This window comes from Acomys minous, assembly GCF_964271855.1.
Source record: "Acomys minous genome assembly, chromosome: 10".
Taxonomy (NCBI): Eukaryota; Metazoa; Chordata; class Mammalia; order Rodentia; family Muridae; genus Acomys; species Acomys minous.
In genome coordinates, this window is record NC_140491.1 from 66953750 (window position 1) to 66980138 (window position 26389).

The 26389-nt window shown below is 48.9% G+C and overlaps 1 protein-coding gene across 1 annotated transcript in view; it reads left to right on the forward strand.

Annotated features, from left to right (window-relative positions):
* MED27 (mediator complex subunit 27) overlaps positions 1–26389 on the forward strand; it is a 181781-nt gene that overhangs the window by 46889 nt on the left and 108503 nt on the right. Inside the window, exon 3 of the mRNA XM_084798606.1 lies at positions 21259–21389. Within this exon, the coding sequence (XP_084654732.1) occupies positions 21259–21389 (131 nt within the window). The remainder of the gene's footprint in view (positions 1–21258; positions 21390–26389) is intronic.

Below are 26389 nucleotides of genomic sequence, written 5' to 3' on the forward strand. Positions count from 1 at the left end.
TTTTTCCTTTTAAAAATTAGCATTTATTAATTATACAAAGCAATGGGTTTCATTATGATATTTCACACATGTCTATTATACAGTTTGGTCATCTTTAATCCCCTCTTACCTCTCTCTCTCTTCTCTACCTCCAAGTCCTCTTTTTACTTTCATGTACGATCTCTATTATTCTCTTTTAATTATTATGGCTACATGTACACACACATATGGATATATAAATACAACTGAGTTCATTTGGTATTGTTCGTATGTATGTTTTTAGGGCTGACCACTTAGGATTGGATACAAATTAGAGAGTTTATCCCTCCGCTGGCAGTCCATTGATTGCCTGTAGCACTTCACATAGGGGTTGGGCCTTGTGAGATTCCCCCACCCTTGTTGGCATGTTCATTGGTAGTGTCATCGCGCAGGTCTTGTTTAGGCAACTATATTGTTAAGATTTCACAGTGACGTTCTATGTCCTCTACAGAAGACAGAGTCACAGCACATGTCCTAGTCCTCTGGTTCTTAAAATCTTTCTACTCTCTTCTCTTCCGCAGTCCTTCCTGAGCTTTAGGTGTGTGTGTTACGCTGTAGATGTGTCAGCTAGAGCTGGGCGCGCATGGCCAGTTGTTCTCTGCTTCTTGACCAGTCGTGGCTTTCTATAACATTCTCCATCTGTTGCCAAGACAAGCTTCTTCGATGGATTGTTGGTGTTAGTACTTAGAATGCAGTTGGAATTCATACTGATTTAGGGAAGTGGCAGGAATAGGTTCTCCTGTGCTCCCTGGTCTCACTGGCCATAGGTAGTCAGCTAGGCTTGCAGTAGCACTCATGAATTCCATCCTATTGAGCAAGTCTTACATCAATTAGACAGCTGTCGGTTATCCCAGGCCGCCAGCATCACTATTGCACCTCTGAGGGTATCTGCTGTGCTAAGCCAGTGGTCTCCATGAACCATTTCTGTTCATATACTTCTCCTCTGAGGTGACTGTGTAACTGTATGTGCACATGCGCACATGCTCTGGGGACTGTATTACACTATGGATGAGCTGGGCCACCGGCACAGGTTGTTTTAATAGTTGACATCTCAGCACAAACTGAGCCTACTTCCTACCTGTAGCCGATCTTTGCTGCTTTGTGGGTTCTTCTTTTTCCACCCTTTATTCTCCCAGTTTTACCCCCTATCGCTAGATAGAGAAAGAAGGATAGAGGGGCGATAGAGAGAGAGATCCTTGAATCTAATTTCTTCTTTGAGCATGACTACTAACAAACTACAACCAACCCCCCTGAATGGCCACCAACCCCCAACCCCATCTGTTGTGCCTCTGGCATTTATAGACCCTCTGAAAAGTTCCCAGAATTCCAAGTGTCACACAATCAACTATCTTCAGCTGGCAGAACCATACTCAGCTGCTGTGGACGGTGAGAAGCTGCTCCATACCCCACACCTGGAATCAAAACAAAAACATATTCTTATAATAGTTCTGTGTTTTTAAAGAAACCAAAATTCCAGAATTCTCACTGCACCTACTCTGACAATTTGATGTTTGATGTCCTAACTGAAGCCTGTGTGTTACAACCTCCTCCCTTGAGTCTTCAGATGATTGACTTGTGCCTGGCAGGAGAGAAGAGGCCCATAGCCAATGCACGGACAGGGTCTCTACTTAAATCTGCCTGTGCTAACTGGGGACTGTTTCTAAGTTTAGTAGGTGACATTGTTGGGGACACATGAGGTACAGTTAAGTGGCTTTATGTAACATGTCTGAAAACCCAAGCTGTCATTCTGAGATTCAGTTCCCCATCAGATGCCCACTTTGAGTTTTCTTTCCGACCAGCAGTGAGATGGGCCTCGTGCCTTCCTGCACACATCTTAGATACCATTTTCCCAGTTGCCCTTTGTCCTTGGGCAAGAACACTGGGGTAGCATCAAAGACAAGGGCGAGGCTTATGAGGAAAACAGTTCCTACGAGGTGAAGAGCAGTTTTTCTGCCATCACAGGTAACCTTGGTGACCTTAAATCCTTGTGTCCGATGTGCTTTGATGACTTTGCAATTTTGATGTGTCTACGAATACCTAAGCTCTTCTGTGTTTTCCCCTTGAATCTAATAAAGGTAATCACTTGTTTCTGCCTCAGATCTGTTTATATTTATGAGAACTAATGACACACTGTACCTTGGGAGAAGAAAGAAAAAAAATTCCTCCCTCTTTTGAGTTTGGGGTGGGAAGGGCAGTAAGCTGCATCCTCTATTCCCATATTTTTAATAAAGATTGCCGTGGCACTCATGATTTCATGTCTGTTCACGTGGGGCTGCATGCTGGTGCTGTGTGCCGCTTCTGAGATTGGCACTGTTATATTATTAATAGTACTGATCACACATGCCTTGCATTTAATATAGAACATAAGAGGCTCACCTACCATGAATGAAAACTCTCAAATTGAAAGTGTGGATGCCATAAAAATTTTAAAGGAGGAAATGTGCTGTGGCTTAACTTTTGGAATAAAAATAGTGCATTTTTAATCAGCAGGTGTGAATGTCCTTGGCTTCTTGAGTTAGGATGGGAGAGCAAGGAAAGAAAATCTTCCTTTTCTCTGTGTGCCGAGTAGAGGCAGAGGGTTACTTACCGTGGACGCCAGGAACCTAGGTTATACTGATGAAAGTGGAGGAAAAATTGCCACAAAACAGCGAGGGAAAGCAGCTGTCCCCTTGCCCAGTCTCCCGCTCCTGTTTCTGCCTCTAAGAGCTTGGCACAGTTGGAGATTTGTGTACACAAATGCATGCGTGGAAATACCACGCTCTGATGACATTCCACAGGGGGCGACCTTTGATGATGAATTTTCTTGCCCTTTTTAGGGGAGGAGAAGAGGAGGCGGGTGGTACTTCACAAGACTCTAAATTTACTCAACTTTTTTTGGGTTTAAATTTCCTTAGGAAAAAAAAATGTCAAGTGATTGTAGATCCCGAACTGTCTTTGTTGGCATTTGAATGGCTTTGCGAGTCCAGTGTGGAGAGCAAGTGAAAAGAAGAGCCATCTCTCTCCTTGCTGGGGTGGCATTGAAGGCAAAGCCCCAGACCACACGGTGTCTTGGGGACCTTCATGATTTATATATTGTATGTGATCTTTCCTTAAACATTGTTAACCTGTGCCCTTTACAGACAATGCTGGGTCAGAAAATGTCAGGGGAACGTCGGATCGCTTTCATAATTGTGTAAAGAAAATTGTTGTCTGCATGGCCCAGAGCTCGAGGCAGGCATCCTCACCAGGCAGGGCTTTGGAGACCAAACCACACTGCGAGTGACGCAGCCTTGGGCTGGTGGGGAGTGAAAAACGTTTGAGTGAGATTTTACTTTTGGCCTCAACTAGTTCTGAGGAAGAAAATATGTTGTTGCTTGCTGGCAGGCTGTTGTAGGAGCCTATTTAATTTGTTGGGAAGGTGGATTCTCCAAGCAGGGGGCCTTCTGAAGTGCTTACAGGCAGGAACTTTCTACAGGTAGGAAAGGGCAGGCAGGGAAGTGGAGAGCCTGGCACTGCTCAGGAGGAGAGAGGGCAGCTTGACACAGGGTCCTAGGACAGAGAACAGCAGAGGCAGGAGGAAGAAAGGGCGAGGAGAGCCCTCCTTCCTAAGGGCTGGGGTCCCAGGAGATGGACCTGGTGCTTTGGGGCCCGCTCCCTACTGAGCCCAGGCACCGCTCAGGTAGTAAAGGGAGGCCTGCAGTGTCATAAGATGGCACGGGCACATTGAGGCAGGAAAGCCTGTCTTATGTCCATCTTCTCATTTAGGTGGTAAAAAAAAGATCCAAGTGAAAAGGAAGAAAGGCAGATCTTTGGCAGGGCACGTGGCATAACTTGTGACTATTGTGTTTTGAAACAGCATTGGTTACTTTGGTTCAGCTCTTTCAGAATGAAGGGAAAAAAACCTCAGATGTGTGGGCTTGATCAGCAGCTTGCCAAATTTCACCTAAGCTGAAGAAGTCTGAGACCACATTTTTCCTCTTTTCCTCCTAACAGTTTGCTTTCTCAATAAACACCAACAATGAACCTATAAAAAGAAGCCTACAAACCTGACATTTTTCCATGGGACAGAAGACATCTCATGTGTCTCCAGAACTTTGCCATCATTTTTCATGTTTATTTGCAGCCAGGGTGGGCCTGGGGCTAGTGGCGCCGAGGAGAGCTGTTCGCTTGTGCCCAGTTCCTTTGAGCACCCGGCGCTCAGTGCTGCACCCACCCCGCCCACAGCTGATGGAGCACCCAGCTCTCCCTCACCCAGAGAAGGCTCTCAGCGCCTCATTATCTCTACAACCTGAGTGAATTTGCAAATTAATTGATGTGTGGGAGGGAAGGCATCTGCTATTGTAAAACCCTTTAGCTGAGGCAGTAAAGCTTGAAATAAAATTAAGTGTTACTATAGTAAACTAATAGTCCCCAGGTGATAGAGCTCATTTTGTAGGGGGTGTGTGTGGGTGTGCATGCTCAGGGCCTGCTTCGTGGCTCTGGGTCCTCTTCCCCAGTCTCATTTTTGTTTTTATCAAAGGAATACGACTGTGCACATAGTTTAAAAGGAGAATAATACTGCAAGACTTTCCCCAGAAGCACAGGTCTCTTGCCTGACTCTCCCCAGGTCACTTTTCAGTGGTAATTCTTTTAACGTTTTTAAAAGCTCCTTCCTTTTGCTTCTTGCCTGTGCGTCTCTGAGTAATTTGCCTAGGCCACCTCAGATGTTAAATAGGCTCCACGGTGGATTAGGAGTAGGCCTCTCCTGAAGTGGCCTTCAGACGCCTTCCTCACCTCGGTGTTCAGGAAGTCTGTGTGCCATTCACCTCATCGGCTTTCACCCCCCCCCCCCCCCCCAGCTCTCCACGCTGTGCAGGGTTTCAGTGAGCTTCTCTCTCTCTGCCAAGTGTTGGCCATGCATCTGCTTCCTGCCTGCTGGACTGTCCCCTGAGGGCTCCCTGTGCATGGCTTGGTCCCCAGTGCAGCCATGTACAGCGGCAGGTCTTTAGGAAGCGAACAGCTCATGAAGGTTTGGACCTCATTGACAGATTAATCTGCTACATTTATGATTGAATAGGCGATGGCAAGATGATAGAAACAGGATTTGGGACCCGGATGAAGGGAGTGAGTCTTGGCTGGCGTGTCCTCCGAGGGCTTGGTTTGTCTCAGGCTCTTTCTACCCCTCCTCTAGTTCTTCGAAGATTTCATACATGTATACAATCCACTGTGATTGTATTCACCCAGATTGCCCTCTCTCACACCTTCCCACTCCTGCTGACCCTTTCTTCCCAGGGATGTGCGTGCTCGCTGTGTGTGTGTGTGTGTGTGTGTGTGTGTGTGTGTGTGTGTGAGAGAGAGAGAGAGAGAGAGAGAGAGAGAGAGAGAGAGAGAGAGAGAGAGAGAGACACGCACGCAGATAGCCACAACTGCTGTGTGTTCACACTTGCAGCACTGAGTGTGCCATGTCTTTCTATCCTCTCTTCTGCAGTGTTCCCTGGGCCATCAAAGTGGGTGATAGAGATGTCCCATTAGAGCTCAGCACCCCGCTGTCACTTGTTCTCAGCACTCTGCCTAGTCCTGAGTCTCTGTGTGCAGGTGGGAGCGGGGCTGTCTGAGTGTAAGCTTCAATACCAGGAAGCCCTTTTCACTCTTTCCAGCCCTTCATGGCTGCCCTGAGGTGAACTGCCTCCTCTGTCATTCACTCCCACCACTACGCCATTGCGTCTTTACCTCAGACCATCAGCAATGGAGCCGGCCAGTGATGGACCATGACACCATGCTCCCACATAAGGCATTTTGTCACAGAGACAGAAAGCTGACTACCAACTTTTCTGTCATCTCAGTTTCTGTTCTTGTTGCTCTTTGAATTGGCTCTCTGTGTTCATTCATTTGCTGTTATTTCAGGGACTTGGGGAAGGAGTGCAGCTGAACATGTTTATCCACCACATCCGGCCAAGAGGCTGCTGCCTCCCATGTGAGACAGTGTCTCTGTGCTGTGCACAGGTTTACCATCCTGACTTTGTGTGTTAAGGAGCATGCTTCCATGCCAGCGTGCCCGTGTGTTCATGCAGAGCCTCAGGGCCTTTCACGTTGCCTGTTGGAATGAAGCAGAGTAGTGTCTCTGGGTCCCTAGCTGAGATGATGAAGCTGGAGACCCAGAGGAGGAAGGCCCTCTCCTCTGCCTTTCCTCAGGGGTTAGCCTTATCTCCCAGCAGTCTGTCCTGCTGCCTTGGCTACCGCCAGTTCACTCTTCTGGACTACAGTAGTTGAGGACAGAGGCACATGGCGGGTATTGGCAGCACCATTGAAGCCGGGCTTTACATAGAAAGCAGACTTCCTTAATATTAGAGCCACTCTGCTGTGTGGAGCTAGGGGCAGTGTGACTCCTGTGCCTGTTTGTCCCTGTGGTGTCCATCTGACACCCCTCACCCCCATCCCCCACCCCCATTTGAGTGCACACATGCAGGTGCAAGTCACTCCTGCTGTCTCCCATAAGAAGGAAGACCTTTGCACACCTGTCTGTGTCTTTGGAAACCAGCACTCAAACCACCGATTTGATCTGTCACCTGCCCTTGGGGAATGATGCGCTGTCTATGTGGGATGTGGCCATGGCTGCCACCTTTCTCTGCCCCTGCCTCTCCCCACCTAGGCCAGCTCACGGGCACTGGCCTGTGAGGCCTGGTTTGCACCTCGCTCCTGCTGGGCCTCCACCCCTGTTGCAAGGGAAAGTAAAATGCAGCTCACAAGCCTAGCACAGGCCTTATTAAAACATCATTTTCCCTGCCTTGTTCCCAGATTTCTGTGCTTAATGATAGAAAGGCAGCTTGCTCAAATATACATTATTCTTGTTTGGGAAAGTCCTGCTGGCTTGTCTGTCTCCCCACCCCCTCTGTGTTTTGTAACCCTGCTGCACTGAGGCAGGACTTATTAAATATCATAATTTGCTCGTTGGAGAATTATTTGTAAACTTAATTAACTCTGTCAGTGTTTGAGCTAATTTTCTCCCTGATTTCAGCCTCCCTGGTCCTGGTTTCTGGACTCTGTCCTGTGTCTGTTAAAGACTTTGTAAATAGTTTTGAAATGCCAGTTGGTGATATATGGGCCTCCTTAACATTTCTTTGATTTATGTGCAGTGCTGTGGAAAAAGGCAAAGAAAGCAAATTATATGGGGAAAAATGTTGCCAATCTTCACTTTTTTTTTTTACCTTTAGTTTTAAAAAGTACACTTATCAATCACGTCTGATGGATTTTCTTTTTTATAAAGATTGAAAATTTAACTATTTGAACACTCCTGCAGTGCATGACTCTGTTTGCTTAGTCACATGTAGCTGAGCACTGGGTAAGGGGTCAGAATTCCCAAAACTCACCACTTGTCTCCAGAGGCAACATGGAAGCAGCAGATTCTGACCAGAAGGGTAGATGCCTCTTCATGCTAGAAGCCTGTCACTTCATCTCTGCATCCCTGGATCCTTGTGCTGACTCGGAAGAGCTGCAGCTCAAGAGAGCTCATTGAGATTTGCCCAAGGGAAACTGTCACAGACTAAATTCTTAGCGCGTTTATTCATTCTGCTGTATGCATGTGTGCGCACACTCCAGGACATGTATGGAGGTCAGAGGACAACTTATGAGAGTCAGGTCTCTCCTTCCACTGTGCGGGTTCCAAGGATCACATTTCTTGGCAGCAGTACCTTTATAGCTGAGCCATGTCCCCAGCCCAGTTGCATGTATGTTGATGGCTTCCGGGGAGATGCTGCACCAATCAGTGAATCCATACGTATTTCCTAAGATTGTTCTATGGTGGTTCTGAGGCTTTGGTGTGCCTGAGAACCATGTGGGCTCACTGGTGTTGATGTGACTTCCTGGGCCTCTCGTAGAAATGCAGATTTGAGCCAGGGCCCTGGAATCTGTGTGTGGGGCCAATGCCCTGTGGGTGGTCCTGATGCCAGTGAAGTGGGCTGGCAGGGGTACTGTTGTAGCACACCTGTGCCCCACAGGTTCACAGCTCCTTATCCAAAGCTTGGGAGTCTTAGAATTTTATGTTATGGAGAGGTAGCATGTTGATATGCCCTATATTACAATAATTTCTCCAGCGGGATCCTGCATAATACCTTGTAATCAGATATTGTGCTATAGAAATGCCTGCCTCTTCACAGTAAGTGAGATAAATTAAGATTTAAATAGACATATCAGTTCAAGACAGGTTTTGCTGCCACACGAGTTCTGCGCCTACATCGATGAGAAAGCTTTTGACTTTGAGGACTTTTCATACATTTTCATGTTGTGAGAAGGAATCCTGGCTCTGCGCTGGCAGCTTCTTGTCCTCTGTTCTGGGTGTGAGACAGCAGAAGGCAGCGAGTGGGTGAAAGGTGTGTATACACCAGCTAGAACACTCCCGCAGCAGCAGCAGGGAGAGTTCTGGGACAGCAAATAGAAGCCCAAGGCAAAGCAGCCCGTGGGTCTGAACTCCAGTGCCAGCAGGCACAGTGTGCTAGTTTATGGTAAGTCGTGGTTTCATCTTCCAGGCCTGGCGGATGGCGCCTCTCCTGCTGTCTCTACTTCCCTCATGATAAACTCGTACTAACTGGGCAGCCTGAGGGTGACTGCTCCTTGTAACCTGAACTGACCTAACCAAGTAATGCGGAAGACAATAGGTCCAGCCCCCACCTCCACTCCCACCCTTCTTGAAGACCTCACTCACACCCTGGGGTGGTTCTCAGCACAGCGTGAAGCTCATCTCATCTCTGTCCTGGCTTTCTCCCCTAGCTGCACACTTACTGAGGGTGCAGTGGTCTTGATGGTAGGGTGGCTGTAGTGGCCCCAGAAGAGGTGCTCTGGAGCCAGGCTGTCCAGATTCCAGACCTCACCCTACCATTGCCTGTGCCTCAGTTTCCTCATCATCAACAAAGAGATAACAACAGTGCCTGCTTTACAAGGTCACCATGCAGATCCCTTGGATTAACCAGATTAGATGAGTCCCCAGCTCACAGTGAGCCCTTGTTATTCTCTGGATGTGACACACCCCCAAAGCCTCATGTACTGGGGTGTGGTTACCAGGCCATTGCATTCATCAGTGGATCAATCCTGCATAGTATTCATAATATGATGGCATTGCTGGGGTGGGGGGTGGTGTGTGTGTGTGTGTGTGTGTGTGTGTGTGTGTGTGGTCTGTCTGTCTGTCTGTCTGTCTGTCTGTCTATCTATCTTCTAGTTAGAGGAGGTAGATCATTGTGGACATCCCTGGGAAAGATATAGCTTGTCCTCTGCCTCTTCCTCTCTCATACTTGGCTTCCTTGCTGCCTTGAAGTAACAGGCAGCACGCTCCTGCTAGTCCGACATTCTGCCTCACTTCAGGCCCACCATGTGGAGCTGCCTCACCAGGGCACCTCACCGTGGCCAACAGTTGGCCTCTCCTCCTGATGCTTGTTCACGCAGCAGGCTTCTCAAGGTGGTAGAGTCTGGCTAGCCACTGTTCCAGACTAGGGAAAGCTCTGCGCTTAGGGGTTTGCACTAGAGGCAGACTTTGACCTAAAAGCAGAGACATTTCTTGTGGTTCCCTGCCACGTCTAGCTCTGTGTTCTGCACCTGTCACACCAGCCCGTTCTCATCATGTTGTTGATACACATCCGCATGGGCCCCTGTGCACAGACAGTGGGGCCTGGGTGCGTTACCCATGCTGTAATGCACAATGGTAACAGAATGGATGTTTCTGAAAGGCAAGGTGGGTTTTTGGGCTGGTTTGAGCAAGCCCCGGCTCTGGCCAAGCTGCCCAGGTGAAAGGCAGCTGTCTATTTGGGTGTTGAGGGTGAAAGGACACTAGTAGCACAGCTCCACCGGCCTGTTCTTCCTTCTCAGCTCTGGCCCAGGGACAGCTCCTTTCCATACAGAGCTAAAGTAGTTGACTGTGTTATTCATCTTCCCTCATGGGTCCCCTCTCCCAGCCTGCCTGCTGCTCCTGTGTGGTTCTCCTGCTTGCTTCCTCACAGCAGATTGGATTGGCTGGTTTGAATAGGCAGCACCATTTCTTCATCAAGCTGCCCCTCTTGGGCTGGGGGTGTGGCCCAGTGGTATGTGCCTGCCCGGCGTGCATCAAGTCCTGCACTCAGTCTATAGTAGGGAGGGAGAGAAGAAGGAAGGTGGAGGGGAGAGAGGAATAAAGCAATGGGAATGGAGGGAAAATGGAAAACAAGGAAGGAGACGGGAGAGAGAGCGGCCCTTGCGTCAGGGGCTGGCCTCAGTCCCAGCCTCGCTGTTCTGTGTACTTGGCTTCCCAAGGGCCAGAACTCATCTGTGTCCTCTAAGTCTTGTGTCCAAAGCAAGCCTTCCAGTCACTGGTTTGTTCTTGTTGGTAGTGGTACATCAACCCTAGCCTGTCGGGAACAAGCACGGTTTACATAGTTGAGGTACACTCGCTGTTGGCCCTTTTGCTCAGCACTTGGTCAGTTTACCACTCACCGACTCTGAAGACCTGAGGGTGAGGCCCAGGTTTCTTCTAGAGCAGCTGAACAATGTTGAGAAGCAGCACTACCCTACCGAGAGACGAGGCTTTGGGGAGTGGACTGATGGACCTGCGCTCACAAGGCACAGGTGTGGAGGGCCGCTGGCACGTACCCAGACAGATGACTACATCCCTGCATTCTCAGACTACAAGTCGTCCTCCGCCTGGATCATGGCGATTGGTCAATAGGACATTCAGTATGATATGTTGCTTGTTTTGAACAAAAACCATTCCAAACCATGACTATTTTTGCTTCCAAGGGTGAAAAATATCACAGCCCTGGATTTTGTGGGGGAAGGTTCTGGCACCTAGGCTGACAGCTGTCTGCCTCCTCTTGTTCTTTCTGTACAGACAGCCATGGCCTTGGTCCACTATGCATTGTGGTGGTACTCACGTGCCCAGCGTGTGCATGGTCCTGGCTTTAGTCCCTGGCACCACCAAACCAAACCAAAATTGAAGCCAGTGAAAGCCCTAAGACAGTCCCACACACACAGAAAGAGAGTGGTCCTGTGGGAGGGGTGTGTGGAAGGACACCCTTGGTCTTGCTCGACTGAGAGTTTTGTGATCCTAGCTTGGTGGCTTAACACATCAAGGCTGAGCTAACATGCCAGGCATTTAGGTTGAGTGCAGATTAAAAAAAAAACCAATCTCGATAGTCTATTAGAAGGCCCTTCCCAACTGCTCCTCAAGTGCCTTTCACTCTATGCTCCAGGGTTTCTGAGGCCCCCACATAGCATTCTTCTTGTTAGGGAGAGGGTTACTAGAGATGAGGCAAGTGGCATCTGCCCGCCAGGCTGTCTCCTTCCACAGTGTGAGGAGAATTCTAAGCTGGACTTCTTTCTCTGTGCAGCTAACAGGTGCATCTTTTTTTTTCCAAGACAGGGTTTCTCTGTGTAGCCTTGGCCATCCTGGACTCACTTTGTAGACCAGGCTGGCCTCGAACTCACAGCGATCCACCTGCCTCTGCCTCCCGAGTGCTGGGATTAAAGGTGTGCACCACCATGCCCGGCTCAACAGGTGCATCTTTTTCTTTCTTCCATTCCCCCAATTTGTTACCCGTTGTAGTTAGGGTGTCAGTACTTGGTTAAAAAGTGATCAGCTAGCGAGATGAGGCATTTCTCAGTTTAGACCCCTCTACAGTCCTTGGATGGCTTTGGTCTCTTTCTCTGTGCAGAAAGATGCCAGGTCCTGTGCTTGAGGGTAAGAGTGGACCCCTCTGCAGACTTGGAGAGCAGCTCGGCTCCCTGCAGATTGCTGGCCCTGAGACTTCGTCCTTAGATGTTCTTGGCCTCTTCCTCACCACTCTCCACAGAACTGAAATAAGAAACCCCTCTGACATCCACCTTAGGGAGGGGTTCAGTCAACATGAAGACAACTTTTGGTCCTTCTGGATGAACATTGCTGTTCACAGTGGGCTTTGAGGAGAGGAGAAACTCAGGAGCCTTAGTGTGGAGCTAGCCATCTGTCTAGGGCTGTGTCTCCAGCCCATGAGGCCACACTGCCATGCTCTGTCTTCCCTGCCCCATCCAGAGTGTGGAGGAGTGCATCTGCTGCCGTGCCTCACGATTCCTTTACCTTGAAGAAACGATGCCACTTGTCAGAGGGATCAATAAAACGATGCTTTGGTGCTTCCAGCTTTGGAGGTCCTGCAGCCTCCAAACTAAGGGACCGTTAGCTCTCTTCCACTCCTGCTCTCTCTGCTTGTTCTGACATTAGAGTTAGGTCCCTGCAAGTCGGTGGTTATATGCCTCCTTCCTTTGCCCATCTTCTTCCTCCTGCCCCCATATGCTGTGGTTGAATCTAGGGCATCGTGCATGGTAAGCACATGCTGCACCACCGAGCTGCACCCGAGCCCATGCGTGTCTTCTGTGCACCGCCCTGCCCTCCCCTTCACGTCTCCTTCCTCTGGTAAACAGGGCCTGGGAAAAGGTAGGTCAAGTCCCTGGCTGGCAGCCATTTGCCTCCCCAGCAGACTACCGGCTAACGGGGAAGGGGCATTGGATCAAACTTAGCTCCGAAGCAGGAGTTTCCTGACCTGGAAGTAAGGAGAGTTTAATAGTTTCCTGGGTGGAATCTAACCACAGCAGCAGCTGTGCAGCATTCATTCATCTCTGCGAGGGAGCCGCCCCTTACCTGACTACCTGTAAAAGAAGAACTTTCTAATGATTTAATCACATTCTTGTTTTCATTAGCTTGGTAATCTCCTGAGCTCATGTCTCCTAGTGTGTAGAACTTGTTAGCTAGCCAGTGCGGAGGCTGTGGTGTCAGGGACTGGGCCGCAGAGGCGCACAGGGCTCCCACTTTACTCGTTTCCTGATTGCAAAGCCTCCTTTCTCTCTTCTCCGTGCCTCAGCCATGAATGTTATGAGGACAATAAATAAAGTTTCATCTGTCAGTTCAAGATGGGGTACCTGTCAAGGCTAACCCAGGCATGGCCTTCACAAGGATCCTCTGCCCCCTCTACCACTAGCTTTAGCTGGAGACTTTGAGATCAGTGAAACGGCTATATCACTGGACTTAAATTCACAGGCATGGATTTTTGTAGTAGGAAGCCAGGCTTAGATTGTGTTTTCGTAGAGGAATCATCATCATCACCATCATCATCATCATCATTATTTTATTATTTACTTATTTACATATGAGCCTGTGAGTAGGTGCAGCAGTCAGAGAACAAGTTGCAGGAGTCACTTCTCTCCTTTCACCATGTGGCCTTCAGGGATAGAACTCAGGTCATCAGGCTTCGTGGGAGGCACCTTTACTGGCCAAACTGTCTTGTCAGCCAGAGAAATCTTTATAGCCATAGTGTTTCCGCGTTGAAGGAACAGTGGGCATAATTCTAGCCTTGCTTTGCAGGCTGTTGGTCAGAAACTAGCACTCTCGGATTCTGCCAGCACAGAGGTGACTCTGGGTGCTTCATTGTCCCCTGCTGCAGCTCTTGTAGGTTAATAACTAAGAAAGGTGAAGTGCACGGTGTGGTTTAGTGTGTGCAGACGTGTCAGGTGTATAGGGAGCTCTTTCAGGGAAGTATAAGCATAGCTGCTAAGGAAAGCAGGGTGGGCTTCTTCCTTCAAGGAGACCACGGGCACACAAGCCCAGCACACTGCCCCACCAAGAGGATGATGGGCACACAGGCCCAGCATACTGCCCCACCAAGAGGATGACGGGCACACAGGCCCAGCACACTGCCCCACCAAGAGGATGATGGGCACACAGGCCCAGCATACTGCCCCACCAAGAGGATGATGGGCACACAGGCCCAGCACACTGCTCCACCAAGAGGATGACGGGCACACAGGCCCAGCACACTGCCCCTCCAAGAGGATGATGGACACACAGGCCCAGCACACTGCCCCACCAAGAGGATGATGGACACACAGGCCCAGCACACTGCCCCTCCAAGAGGATGACGGGCACACAGGCCCAGCACACTGCCCCTCCAAGAGGATGACGGGCACACAGGCCCAGCACACTGCCCTACCAAGAGGATGACGGGCACACAGGCCCAGCACACTGCCCTACCAAGAGGATGACGGGCACACAAGCCCAGCACACTGCCCCTCCAAGAGGATGATGGGCACACAGGCCCAGCACACTGCTCCACCAAGAGGATGATGGGCACACAGGCCCAGCACACTGCTCCACCAAGAGGATGATGGGCACACAGGCCCAGCACACTGCTCCACCAAGAGGATGACGGGCACACAGGCCCAGCACACTGCTGTTAGGAGAGTACCATCTCACTCTGTCACTGCCTCAGAAACTTGTATAATATTCTTGCTATTGCACTGTCCATGTTGTTTTGGCCCCATTTATACTTCCTGGCTGCATCTTAACTAGTGAGATGGCATTATAGTTCAAGCTGCTACCATAAACTATAATACAGTGAGTGGCCTAGACAACAAATGTTTCTTACAGTGAGGCTGCAAAGTCCAAGATGAAGGCCCTGGCAGATTGGATGCCCAGTGAGGACGGTCTCCCATGTGTGCCACCGGCCACCTTCTTTGTATACTCTCATCCAAGTGGTCATCCTTTCACAGGGACTCACTTTGGGCACCTCATCTAATGTCATTCCTCATCTAGTATCGTTACTTCCAAATACTGAAGTGGGGCCTTCAGCAGACTAGTGTGACACAAACATCAGCTGGTTAACCACGCTGCTCTTTGTGACCCTTGTGTGGCACCTGTGATGAGAGCCTGGCATGACGCTTGCTGACACTTAGGAGACAGCACGACAGTTCATCTTACCTCCCCTTGCCTATCTTTTTTTTTTTTTAGAGGTCTGCTCATCATCCCTTTTTTGCCTGCCTACCTTCCTTCCTTCCCTCCCTCCTTTCCTCCCTCCCTCTTTCCCTCCCTCCTTCCTTCCTTTCTGTACAAATGATAACCCTCACGATGAGTCTGCCTTCAGTTTTAGCTGTGTTCGGTTTGTTTTGTTCCTGAGTGTTCAGCTACATGAGTGATTTCTCCCCTCGCTGACTGGCATTTTGAAGTGTGGTTGCGTGTATACAGCTGTGGCGCACGCAGGAGCAGGTGGGGAGAACGGCCTATTAATAAAGGCGTGAACTCCAGGAAGCACCAGCAGAGCAGGTCCATGCATTAATATGTCGGAAAGAAACCCAAATGGCAGTTAGCACATCCACGCAGTGCCACAGTTGAGCAGGAAGCACAGCCCTGTTTCAGGGCTTGCTTTCAGAGTAATTGGAGGGCCTGCATCCCCGCTGCCCAGTGGAGAACAAACAGGCAAGTAAATTGGAGGCCTCCTTCTTATGGTTTATTGATGTTGTTTTGACCAAGTAAAAAGATTATTTACCTATAAAATCTCAATTCAATGCTTAAAAAAATAATAATCGGCTATTTGAAAGGAGTTCTATGAGATAAAAGGGCGACCAACGCTAATGCCATTGTCTGATATTTATATTGAAACCCAAGCAGAACAATTAGATTTATGGTGTTTTTCTGTAGTTGTTTTCCTTGGCACAGACGGTGCCAGGCAGGCTTCCCTGCTTTGCCCAGAGCTGGGCTCAGAAGGAGCTGACTAGCTTCACAGCGATGCCGTACTGTCTCATTAGCAGGAAGCTAAGCTACTGCAGTAATGAGGGCCAGAGGTCTCCGCAACTCAAAGCTGTGATGAAATAGTCCTGGTTTTTAGTTCCATTTGGAATTTAATGATTTGGGGGAATATGACTGTATGGAAATCTCAAATTATCTCTGTCCACCCATGTTGCAGGCATGTATCCCAGCTGTGCAAGGTGGCAGCTGGCTCAGGTGTGTGTGTATCAATATATAAAATGTGTGCTTAGAGTACGCCTCTGGATTTTGGTGTGTTCTCTGTTACCTTGGAAAGAGCTGTCTGTCTGCCTGCCTGCCTGTCTGTCTGTCTGTCTACTGGTATATTGTTGGGTCAGTGATGTGCATGGAGTAGGGCATGGACTTCTTTGCTTTCTCATCCGGTCCCAAAGTCTTCAGTAAGAACAGTGTCTGTTCTCCAGATCAGTAACTGTACAAGCCAGGCCAGGTCTCAATCAGTGGCCCTTCTGCTCGTCTGCTGACAGATGCACCAGTAGCCCCTGTGTGTAGTGAGTAGTCCTGGGCATTGGCAGTATGCAGGAACCAACAGCAAACATGGCCCCTGAAGAGAAGTTTCCTGGGTAAGAGTTGTTCTCTCAGACAAAAAACAGCACAGAGATGCCTTTCCTGAGTCCAAATCCCAAGATGGTGAGTTATGTGCTTGGAAAAGGTCTAGAGTACAGGTGGGGCAGCGGCCTGTGGGGATCCCGGCTCTTCTATCTCTTCCTCCTGCCCTCGGGGCCTCTTGTCTAAGCCACTCCACTGTGAGAGCTTAGTCCCAGCCTGTTCTGGGTCCACAGGGCTTGGTTACCTGCAGTACCTATATGTCTGGTGGTCTTCTTAGGAATGTGCAGGTAAGTGATTTGTGAAATGAACAAATCCCCCCTTCAGGCCAAAAGCTGGCCTCCCTGTTTAAGGATTGGGTGAATCCTTAAGAAGGAAATAAAATCAAAGCATGGCTGACCTGACTTTACATTTTCAGAAGTTTCTGAATGGCATATTCTCTTAGTGTGCGCTCCCAGCCGTATAGTGTGTGTAGAAAGATGCTGCGTATAGAGCATCGCTTCGGCCTTGGACCCAGGGGCCCTGGCCTAGTGAGTGCATTGGACTTGAGCAGACCAAGGAACTCCGCTCTCATTCTTGGCCCATTGCAAAAACATTTTCCTTACTTTGGAGCAGGTAGAAGCCATCAGGGCAGTAGGGAGGACACCAAGCAAACTGAGACTAACCTAAAGGCTCACTGAGTTTCCTAAATACTCAAATTTCAGCCAGAAACTTGGCATCAAATCCCGCCGCCATCATTTTCTTCAAGATGGTTTTCGTTCAATGTGCGCTACTATTTGCAATTCAGAGCATACTCAAGCCAACTGCACTTTGACCCCAGGCTCTAGGTTCTTTCAAGCAGGTTCTGTAAGACCTGGACTGCCCAGTGAAAGAGTGCTGTCCTCTGAGGGCAACAGTCTTTGATTTCGCCAGAGCTGCTGTGACTGTGCCAAGTGGCTGTTGACATTGTCCAATAGAAAGAGGGTGGGGGGAGTCACTGGACTGTCACCTGGGATTCCAGCTGCTCCCTCTTGCACATCTCAGCCCGCTGTGTGTAATTCCGCCCTATTTGCACATGGCCTCATGATCTAGGGCGCAGATACAGCGCGGAAAGTTAACTGAAAGGCGGACTCCACCTCTACAGCTCTAGGCCTGTCATTATCCCTGCCAGAGTGAGGGTTTTCAAAGGTGCAGCTGCTTTGGGGTCACATACACTCCTGTAAGTAACCCCCCATCTATGCTCTGTAAGCCCAATAAACTTGTTAGCTCTCTAGGTTGGACTACGGGGTCATAATTTTGGGGGCAATGGTGTTTGTTTCCTCATAGATCACCTACTGTGTGAGCATTAGGGGAGGTGGTACTGCGCTGCCACCTTCATGCTGGAGTCAGGTACTTGCCTGGCTCCTCTAAAGAAGGGTGCGGGATGTCCAGCCACAGGCTTTCCTGGGAGCAAAGCCCGGGGCGCTTTCTCAAAAGGATGCTGTGCAGGCTTTCAGTCTCATGGGCCGCTCCTGACAATACTCAGAGCATCTCCCATGGACAGTGAGTCTCAGCATTATTTACAATAGCTGCCGTCAAAGTTTGACTACTTCTGATTGGTCTTTTCTCATGTCATTGTTAGTTGTTGAAATTTCCCCAGGTATAGAGGTGATTAGTGAATATGATTGATTAGACGAGGCTTTAGGTTGAGCGCAGATAGCATAGTAACTCATGGAAGGTAGAAGGCTGAAATCGACTCATGGTGAAGTCCTAGCTGGAGCATCCACAACCTCAGAGGACAGACCGAGCTGCTAGCTGCTGTCTATGGGGATGGCAGCTCCATGGTGAAGGAAGACCCCACGTGTAGCCTAAGCCTTCTTACCCACAGTTGTAGGATGTGAAAGGTTTGAGGCCAGGCTGTTTCATTTCTTGCCTCTGTCATGTTCCTGTTAGTGGAGAAATAATCCTACATGGAAACCTCACATCAGAACTTGGACAAGTGGCTTTTCTGAGATGAAGCTGCTTCCATGCCGCAGACATTAGAATGGAGTTTGTTTATTGAAATATATTTTTTATAGAAAACATAACAGAACCTATAACTGAAAATTTATAGCAGAGTTTTTGTGCATAACCCGTTCCTAATGTTGCACGTGGATTTGGTCTGAACCTCCTTTTGCTTCCGAACTGTTGGCCGGGGAGACTTTTTCCAAAAGTCTTTTCAGATCTAAACAGTGTTCCCTGGAATGAAGTGTTTGGTGTTTAAATAATGTATAAATCCAGTTGGACAGGAGCTGCCTGTCAGTTTTATTAACTTTGACCTTTTTGCCCATTATAAAGGTGGTTCAGTTAATATTTAATGGCCCCTTATAGATCTTGACAGTTGGAGCCATGTTCCTGGAAACTGGGATCTTATATATGATTAACAAATGTCACTTAATCGTTATGAGTCAGCTTGCAAGGGCAGGCTTTGTTTTGGGTGAAGGAAAGTCCCTCCACCTGTATGTGCTTGTGGAGCTGCCTGCATGCTGAGAGCCACCAGGATGGGGAAGCTTCGTAGGAACCTAAAAGACAGATAGCAGTCAGCATGCAGCTCTGCTGCATTGGTTTTTGTTTGTTCGAGCAAATGATCCAAACGGGGCCAGGTGGACAGAATCCCCTTGCCACTGTGCATAGTTAGCAGGACTCTGCCTTGAAAAGCGTCAGCAGGGCCGGATCGGCTGAGCTTGCATGGACAAAGAAGATGGAGAGCCAAAGGCAGAGAGGGTTCCTTGGGCCAGGAGGGGCCCTGCCAAGCTGTCTTCCCTTCATTCCAGAAAGACCCGTGCTTATTGCTCTCACTGCAGATTCTGGTGGGGAAGATCGAAGCCTGAGCAGCTGACATTTTGAAACATTGTCTTTCAAACTTGTGCTGTCCCTTGCTCCCATTGATTTCCCATTTAAGGAATCTGTAGGAGAAAACCAAATCTGAGCAAAATTCACTGGTCTAAGATGAGTTGTTAGAGCCAAGTCATGCCCTTCTCCAGCCTGTGAAGAGCTCCTGTTTTATTATGAAGGCTATCTGTCTTTGTCCTGTGTTGGGTGGCCATGGGCTCCCCAGCAGGTCCTCCCGGTAAGTCAACTGCCTGTTAGGAAGCAGTGTGGATGCTCCAAACACAGCCATTTCTGCCTTACTGGGTCACGGGGTAGCCAGCTTCTCTTTTACAGCCACTTGGAAGGAGCAGATCATTTTAATCATCTTTGTTTTTTTCTCTGTGTGCAGCCCAGTGGCCTTAGGTGGGGCCATTTGTTTTTCAGAGCTTTATTGCTCTTTGCATCTGAGCCCAGCCCTTTATATATGGTGGTCACCATTTCATTACCACAAGCTGTAATGCAGCTGACTCGGCAAAGGAAATCCACGCCTTGGAAAGCAATTGGGAAGAAATTGATTCAGAATGAGTTACTATTTGTATGTTTAGTTAGTTCTAAATATATATTCTAAAGACCTTGCTTCATTGGAGAGGAGGGGAAGAAGCATGTCAGTTGTTAGCAACGGTCTCAGTCCAAATTTTCAGCTTAGCACTTGCACATCTGAGTGTTTTGTTTATGTCTGTTCAGGGTTGGGATAACTGTCAAGGCTAATTTTATTATAGAGAGATTGATGGCAATTCTTAGGATCTAAACTACAAAAGCAGAGGAAGGCTATTGTCACATGTCACAGAGCTCTGCTTCATTTGGCAGTGTGTGAGACTGGGAAACTGTTTTTAATCCAGATGTTGGGTTGGCAGAAGTTGGGGCACCAGGGAGCTTTCTGCAGTGTCGGGAAATTTTCTGTGCCTTTGTCTAAACCAGGGCTTCTCAACCTTCCAAACTCTGAGGCCCTTTAATACAGCTCCACATGTTGTGATGACCCCCAACCATAAAATTATTTTAGCTGCTACTTCATAACTGTAATTTTGTACTGTTATGAATCATAATATAAATATCTGTGTTTTCTGATGGTCTAGGCAACCCCTGTGAAAGGGTCATTTCATCCCCCTAAAGGAATTGCGACCCCCAGTTGGAGAACCAGTGGTCTAAACCATCAAATGGTGCACTCAACATGTATGCACTACACCTTACACAAACTATAAGTTAGTGAGGTGGGTTTCCTTTTTTTTTTGTTTTGTTTTGTTTGAGACAGGGTTTCTCTGTGTAGCCTTGGCTGTCCTGGACTCACTTTGCAGACCAGGCTGGCCTCGAACTCACAGAGATACACCTGTCTTTGCCTCCTGAGTGTTGGGGTTAAAGGTATGCACCACCACGCCCAGCGAGGTGGGTTTCTATACCAAGTTGTCTGGGTTAGAACGAGGCCGTGCTGTTTCTCCCCTCCACAGAAGCCAAAATACCACCAGGAGTAAAATGGTGTGTGGTAAGTAACCTCAGAAGCTCAGCAGCTTGTTCAGGAATGAAGCAGAGGGTACTGGCCCCGAGCCCACCTCGTGCACGCAGCTTCCTCTTCGCTGCAGTGGTCAGCGGCACATGAGCAGGAGTGAAGTCACCACCTCTGCCGTTCCCTCTAGAGCCTCGCTCTGTTTGTATGGGCTGTGTTAGATTGAGCTGGCTCTCATCCTGACACTTGTACCGTCACCAATAGGAAAAGTGACTCCAGAGAAAGGTTCCAGCTCGTGTGCTTGAGCCTGTGTGGTCAGCCAAGTTGAGGTCCTGGCTTACACGGTCCAGGATCAGTTCTGTAGTTTTTATTACAAGCAGGAGTTCCCGGAACTAACTCTGTCCCTGGAGGAAACTGTGCAGGTCTTCATCTTCGCAACACAACACAGGCTTTCAGACCACCCCTTGAAAGACCTGGGTGTATTTCCACCGCCACACCTCCCCAGTTCTGCCAGTTTTCAGAAATGCACAGCACCGAGCAGCACCTCTGTAAGTGCCTCACAGTGCGTCTTGCTTTGTTTCTAAATCAGTGCAGTGATGCTCTGAAGCCCTTTAACACTTTAACCCTTTCATCTGTGTCCATTTTTCATTGGTGCATTACTGTTGCAAGGAACAACTTTGCTTCTTTTTCTTTTCATTTAATTATCACCTTAGGAATACATTTTTTTGCAGCAGGACGTTAGCAGCAGTTTTGAAAGAAAATGTGTGAGGTGACAGTCTGGCCTGGGATTGATAGTTTAACGCCTGCTGTCCCCAGCTCATGGAATGTTCTCTCCCTCTTGTCTCTGCAGCTGCAGTACCATGCAGGTCTAGCGTCTGGCCTTTTGAATCAGCAGTCCTTGAAGCGCTCTGCAAACCAGATGGGTGTGTCTGCCAAGAGGAGACCGAAGGCCCAGCCCACCACTCTGGTTCTGCCGCCTCAGTGAGTGAAGGGTTTATGGCGGGGCTTTCCACCCGGGTGAACATTGTTTTGTTCTCTTTTGGAGTTGGTAGGAGGGTTTTGTTTTCCTTCCAAATAGTGTCTTTCTGTTTTAAAAGACTCTAGCTGGACTGGCTACCTAAGTTTTTCTGGAACCGGTATGATGTAGTTCCTAGTTTTTATGTACCTGGCGTATAACTTTCCAGCTGGGAGCTTTAGGTCCTTCATATCTTAATGTTTCCTTAGTCCAGTTCTGAAGCTGGCAGAACACCAGTAGAGATGACCTGTGTACATTCTGGTAAGCACAGGCCCAGAGGACACGCTTAAGCTGGGTTCAGTCAGAGCTGGGCTGGCCGCTGGCTCCACTAGTCACCCATGCACCCTTGGTCTTTTCACCAGCAAGGACAATAGGCACACAGGCCACATGGTGCCTTTCCTTTCCTGTGTACATCCTGGTAGCTACAGATTCCAAAACCCTCAGGCTCCCAGCTAGCACCCAAGTTGCCTTTATGCCGCTTGGGGAATCTCTGTTTAAGGCTGCCTTGGGCTATAGCATAAGATCCTGTCTCAAAACAAATGCTCTAAAAGAAAAACCACAGTTTTGCCAGTTCCTGAACATTATATAAGTAAATCCTATGCTGTCAATTGTGCTTGTTCTGTGTGTATGTGTGCGCACACATGGACACAAGTGTGTGCCCTGGGCATTGGACCCAAGCCTGTGTATGCTAAGAACATGCTTTTCCACTGAGCTGTTTCCCTAGGTCAGCATAAAAACAGGAAGCATGGATGCCTTCTTTTTCTACTCCTTATAATATTTGTTACCTCAGTTGCTTCGCCCGCTTGGCTGGCAAGCTGTGTGCTGAGAGGCCTTGCTGGTAGGGTGTCTCCCAGTGTGCACACTCCTCAGAGGGGGGTCACACCCCCGGGGACCGTGTATGGGCTTCAGACATTCCTCACCTCCTCATTCTCTTCTCTACTGTCTTCTTCTCTCCTGTCTTCAGCTACCAGCTGCATCTTTACGTTGGCTGCTCGAAGGATCATTTGCATAGAAGACATGCATGTCCACCTTCACTCAAGGCTCACTGATTTTGTCTGGTTAGCAAATACTTACTGTGCCAGGCAGGGTTCCAGGTCATAAGGCCGGAATTACAAGCATAGTTTCCAGTTACAATTAGGAATAAATAGGATTGCGTGTGGGAGGAGGGGCCTGCTTAAGTGGTCAAGCAAGGACTCACTGGCGATGGCTTAAGGCACACACTTGAGGAAAGAGGAGGGCTGGGGAGAGTCACTGCGCACTCTCCAGTAGCAGGCACCTGTCCACAGCTGTCTCCACGTTCTGTGGGCCCTCTCACAGTCTGCACCTGCCAGACAAGGTGAGCTCTCTCCCGGCTGTGTTTGCATGCTGCATGCGTATACATGTGCCGTGTTGAAAAGAAGCTGACTTGAGAAGCAGAAAGCTTCTTGCAGAGTGCTACTCTGTTGTTGCATCGTGTTGACTCGGTGACTCTGCATATCTCAGCACGCAGCTCCCCGAAGTCTGATGGGCCTTGTAATCTGTCATTTTCCCTGCTTGGATTGTCTACTGAGGCAAGATGTTTGGCAAGAAGTGAAAGACTTTCTAATGGTCCCATAAGACCGAAGCCAAAAAGTGTTTGTTGCTAACTCTCTCCTGACAAAAGTCAGTTCTTGGTCCATCTGTTCACCATTTGTTAATTTGCATTGGCTTGAAACCTGTTTACAGGTGACATGCTATTATGAGGACACTTAGAAGCTATTTTAAGCACCGAGGCAATCAACAGACACTGTTCTGATGCCAAAGGGAAAGAGAGAGGAGTATTCACAACTGTCGCCGTACATTTATAATAGATCACTCAAAAGACGTGCTTTAAAGTGAGTAGTGGTTGCAGCACCCTAAGAATATAGCCTCAGAATGATTTCCTGTCCACCGAGCCGTTTCCTGCGGGGATCGACTACTGTGCTCATGCCTTTGAGCTCTAGAGCTCCCAGCCTCCCGGGATCCCTTCCTAGAACTACTGCTTCCTAGACAGGAACTATGCCCAGACTCCGCACAGCCCGCCACTGTGTTCGATGGTGACTAGGAAGAGGACACACAATTCCTACTGGAATTATGAACATTTTTTTAAAAGTTAAAAAGGAATACCATCCCACAAGTAATGGATGTGTAATGTAGTGTAAAGAAAAACCAAAGGTAACAAATATGTTACACCATCCCAAAGAAGCCCCTATAAGGTTTGGTGGATTTTTTTTTTCACCGCACGTGCGAACACACACACACACACACACACACACACACACACACACACACACGAGATCATTTTTGTGAACAAAACTTTCCAGAAAGGATGGAATTGAGATGTTCTCCTCCTCTCTGCACTCGTGTGTTTATGGAGGTAGCTGATGAGAGGAGGCAGCGTGACGTGCTCTCTAAAGCATTCAGCCATGCGTGTTAATAGCCTGTTCACAGTTAATGTCCTACAGCAGAGCCCCAGTTACACCGTTCTATTATACACACACTCGCCATCACTTACCTTGTCATTAAGGAAATCCCTGAGCCCCCTATGAGACAGGGTTCACCAGGTTGTTCTATTAATTACCCGTCCCTTCCCCGAGCCCAACACCCTCACGGTTCCCTACTGCTGTCAGATAACTCGCCCTTGGACATAGTGCTAGCACTACGAGGCATTTCCTGTGCTGTCCCCCTGGGTCAGGCTTCTGAGAGTGGCTTGCCTGGGCAGGTCTGACTCAGTCTCTCAGTACGTGCTACTAATTGGCTAACGCCATCGTCGTCATCAGGGTTCAGCTGAGGTCAGGAGCTGTTCCAGGAAGGATGCACTCGGGCAGTGACCCCAGCTGAGCTCTCTTACTGTGGACCCTGGTTGGCATCTTGTTAAAGCATCCTGAGAGTCCAGCAGCAGGGAAGCCAGTGGCCGAAGGCTGGTGACAGGAAGTTGTGCTTCTTTCCCACATCACAGGCTTCTTGAGTGGCCTCAGGTATGGCACTGGCCTCCAAAAGCAGCCGAAAGGAGGTTGTCCCTTCCAACTTGCCCTCCAAGTATCTGTTGCCCACTGTTCTGCCCATTAGAAATGAGTCACGAGGTCCGAATGAAGCTCATCAGGAGGGCACAAGCTGTTTCTTATGAAAGAAAAGTGCCAAGGGACACATGCACATGACTTAAAAGCACCCAGTTGCCAATGGAAAGACACTGCAGGGAAGGCCAGATAAGAGCAAGTCCCGGTCAGGTCCTTTTACTCAGGCCCACAAGTGTCACAGTCGATGCATGGAGCAGGAGCTTCAGAAAGGACTGAAGTGTGCTTTTGCTTTCAGGACACTAGAGATGGGAACATCATAAGAGTATATGCCAAGTCCTGCGATAGACAAGATCCATGTTCTGGTCACGGTGCTGGTGTAGAGTGCTGGCCTCTGAGCACGGTGGCCAACACTGTCATCATCTTGCAAGAGACTCTCAAGACCAGGCTTGCTGGCACTTGATACCCCCTCCTAGAAGAAGGGAATCGGGTCACTGACCCCTCACCTGAGGTTCTAGGGGTGCTCCTCTACACCTCCTGGCCACTGACATGTAATTCTGCCCTAACTGTACTTGCCCTCACTGTAAGAGGAGGTGTCTGAATAGACTGAGTGTAGGAGTTTACTAAAGTAGGGGTCCCTCTGTGCTGTGTTAGGGAAGTTATCATCCCGACAGGGGTGAGACTATCCTGTGGAATGGCTGCTTTGGCAACACCCATACTCCGAAGGCTGTTAGACTCAGTGGTTCCCCAGGGTGGAATCGGACTTTGGGTTTTTTTGTTTTTTTGTGCTCTGTAAGGAGAGGGTAGGTGTTTATAGACACATCCCTGGACTGGATGGGACAGTCCCCATGTCAGATGCTGGGGAAGACCCGCTTACAGACCCCATGAAGTTTCACCAGCTTTCCCTCCTACCAGCGTTGCCAGGTGTCCAGCGTTGCCAAGGCTGGGGTGGGCTTTAACCAGTGAAGAAAGCAGCCAAGCGCTTCCCAGGGTTGCTTCCTCTTAGACCTCTGTACCAGCCTTGTTGAGCTGTGCAGGGACTGTAAACAGGAATGTGGGGCAGTTGTGCAACGTGTGTTAAGCAGTGGCTTAAACAGTCGCCTGCAGACTTGGTTGCTCCTGTGTTCCATAGGATGAGTGAGTGCTGGGATTAAAGACTCCCCTCCCCTCACAAACCTCCCCCCAAGAAGCTTGTAAGGAGGTAAAATGGAATGTGTTCATAGCGTGTTGCTGAGCACCCTCCCTCCCTGAGCTGTCCTCCTCAGTGATGCTTTGACAGAAGGGGATGTTGTTCCTTTTGAAAGAGGCTGTCTCCCTGTTGCTGGGGAAACATTGCCAGACTTTTGACCCGACCCACGTCCTCCCCCAATTGGATTGAGGTTAGTGTCTGGAATGGCTGTCTGATTTGATTGCTCTATGAGTCATGTTCTGAGAGACCTGTATTTAGTATCTGTCAGACGTGGCTCTGTTGTGCTCTCTCCCAACAGCAGGGTTGGTATGCTTCTCTGTTAACGTGGCATGCTAGTTTGGATCTATGTGGTCAGGCTGAAGGGTCCACAACACTATGGCCTGTGCAGCTAATGACAAGCTGGCTTTCAGTGGCCAGAGAAGAAAGAGCCCTCTCTGCTTTAACTCAGCATGCCTCGGCCTCATTTCAGTTGGAGGGCAAACTAGGCTCTCTGAAAGGTCCTTTTTGAAAATACTACCACTATCCCCATGCAGTTAGGGCTAACAGCATCTTTCCACCACATTTTCTTGCATGCCATGATCCCGCCTGCTGAATCCGAGTGCCATCCCTTTAGGGCCTCCCTGCACTTGGTCCCCACTGCCTTCCTTTCCAGTCTATAGCTCCGGGTTTCCTTTCCCTCGACCTGTTCCTGTTAGTAAACAAAGTAGACGTGTTCAAAAGCATCTGCTGTAGGAACCCTATGTCTGAACCAGGATGCCCTGCCAGC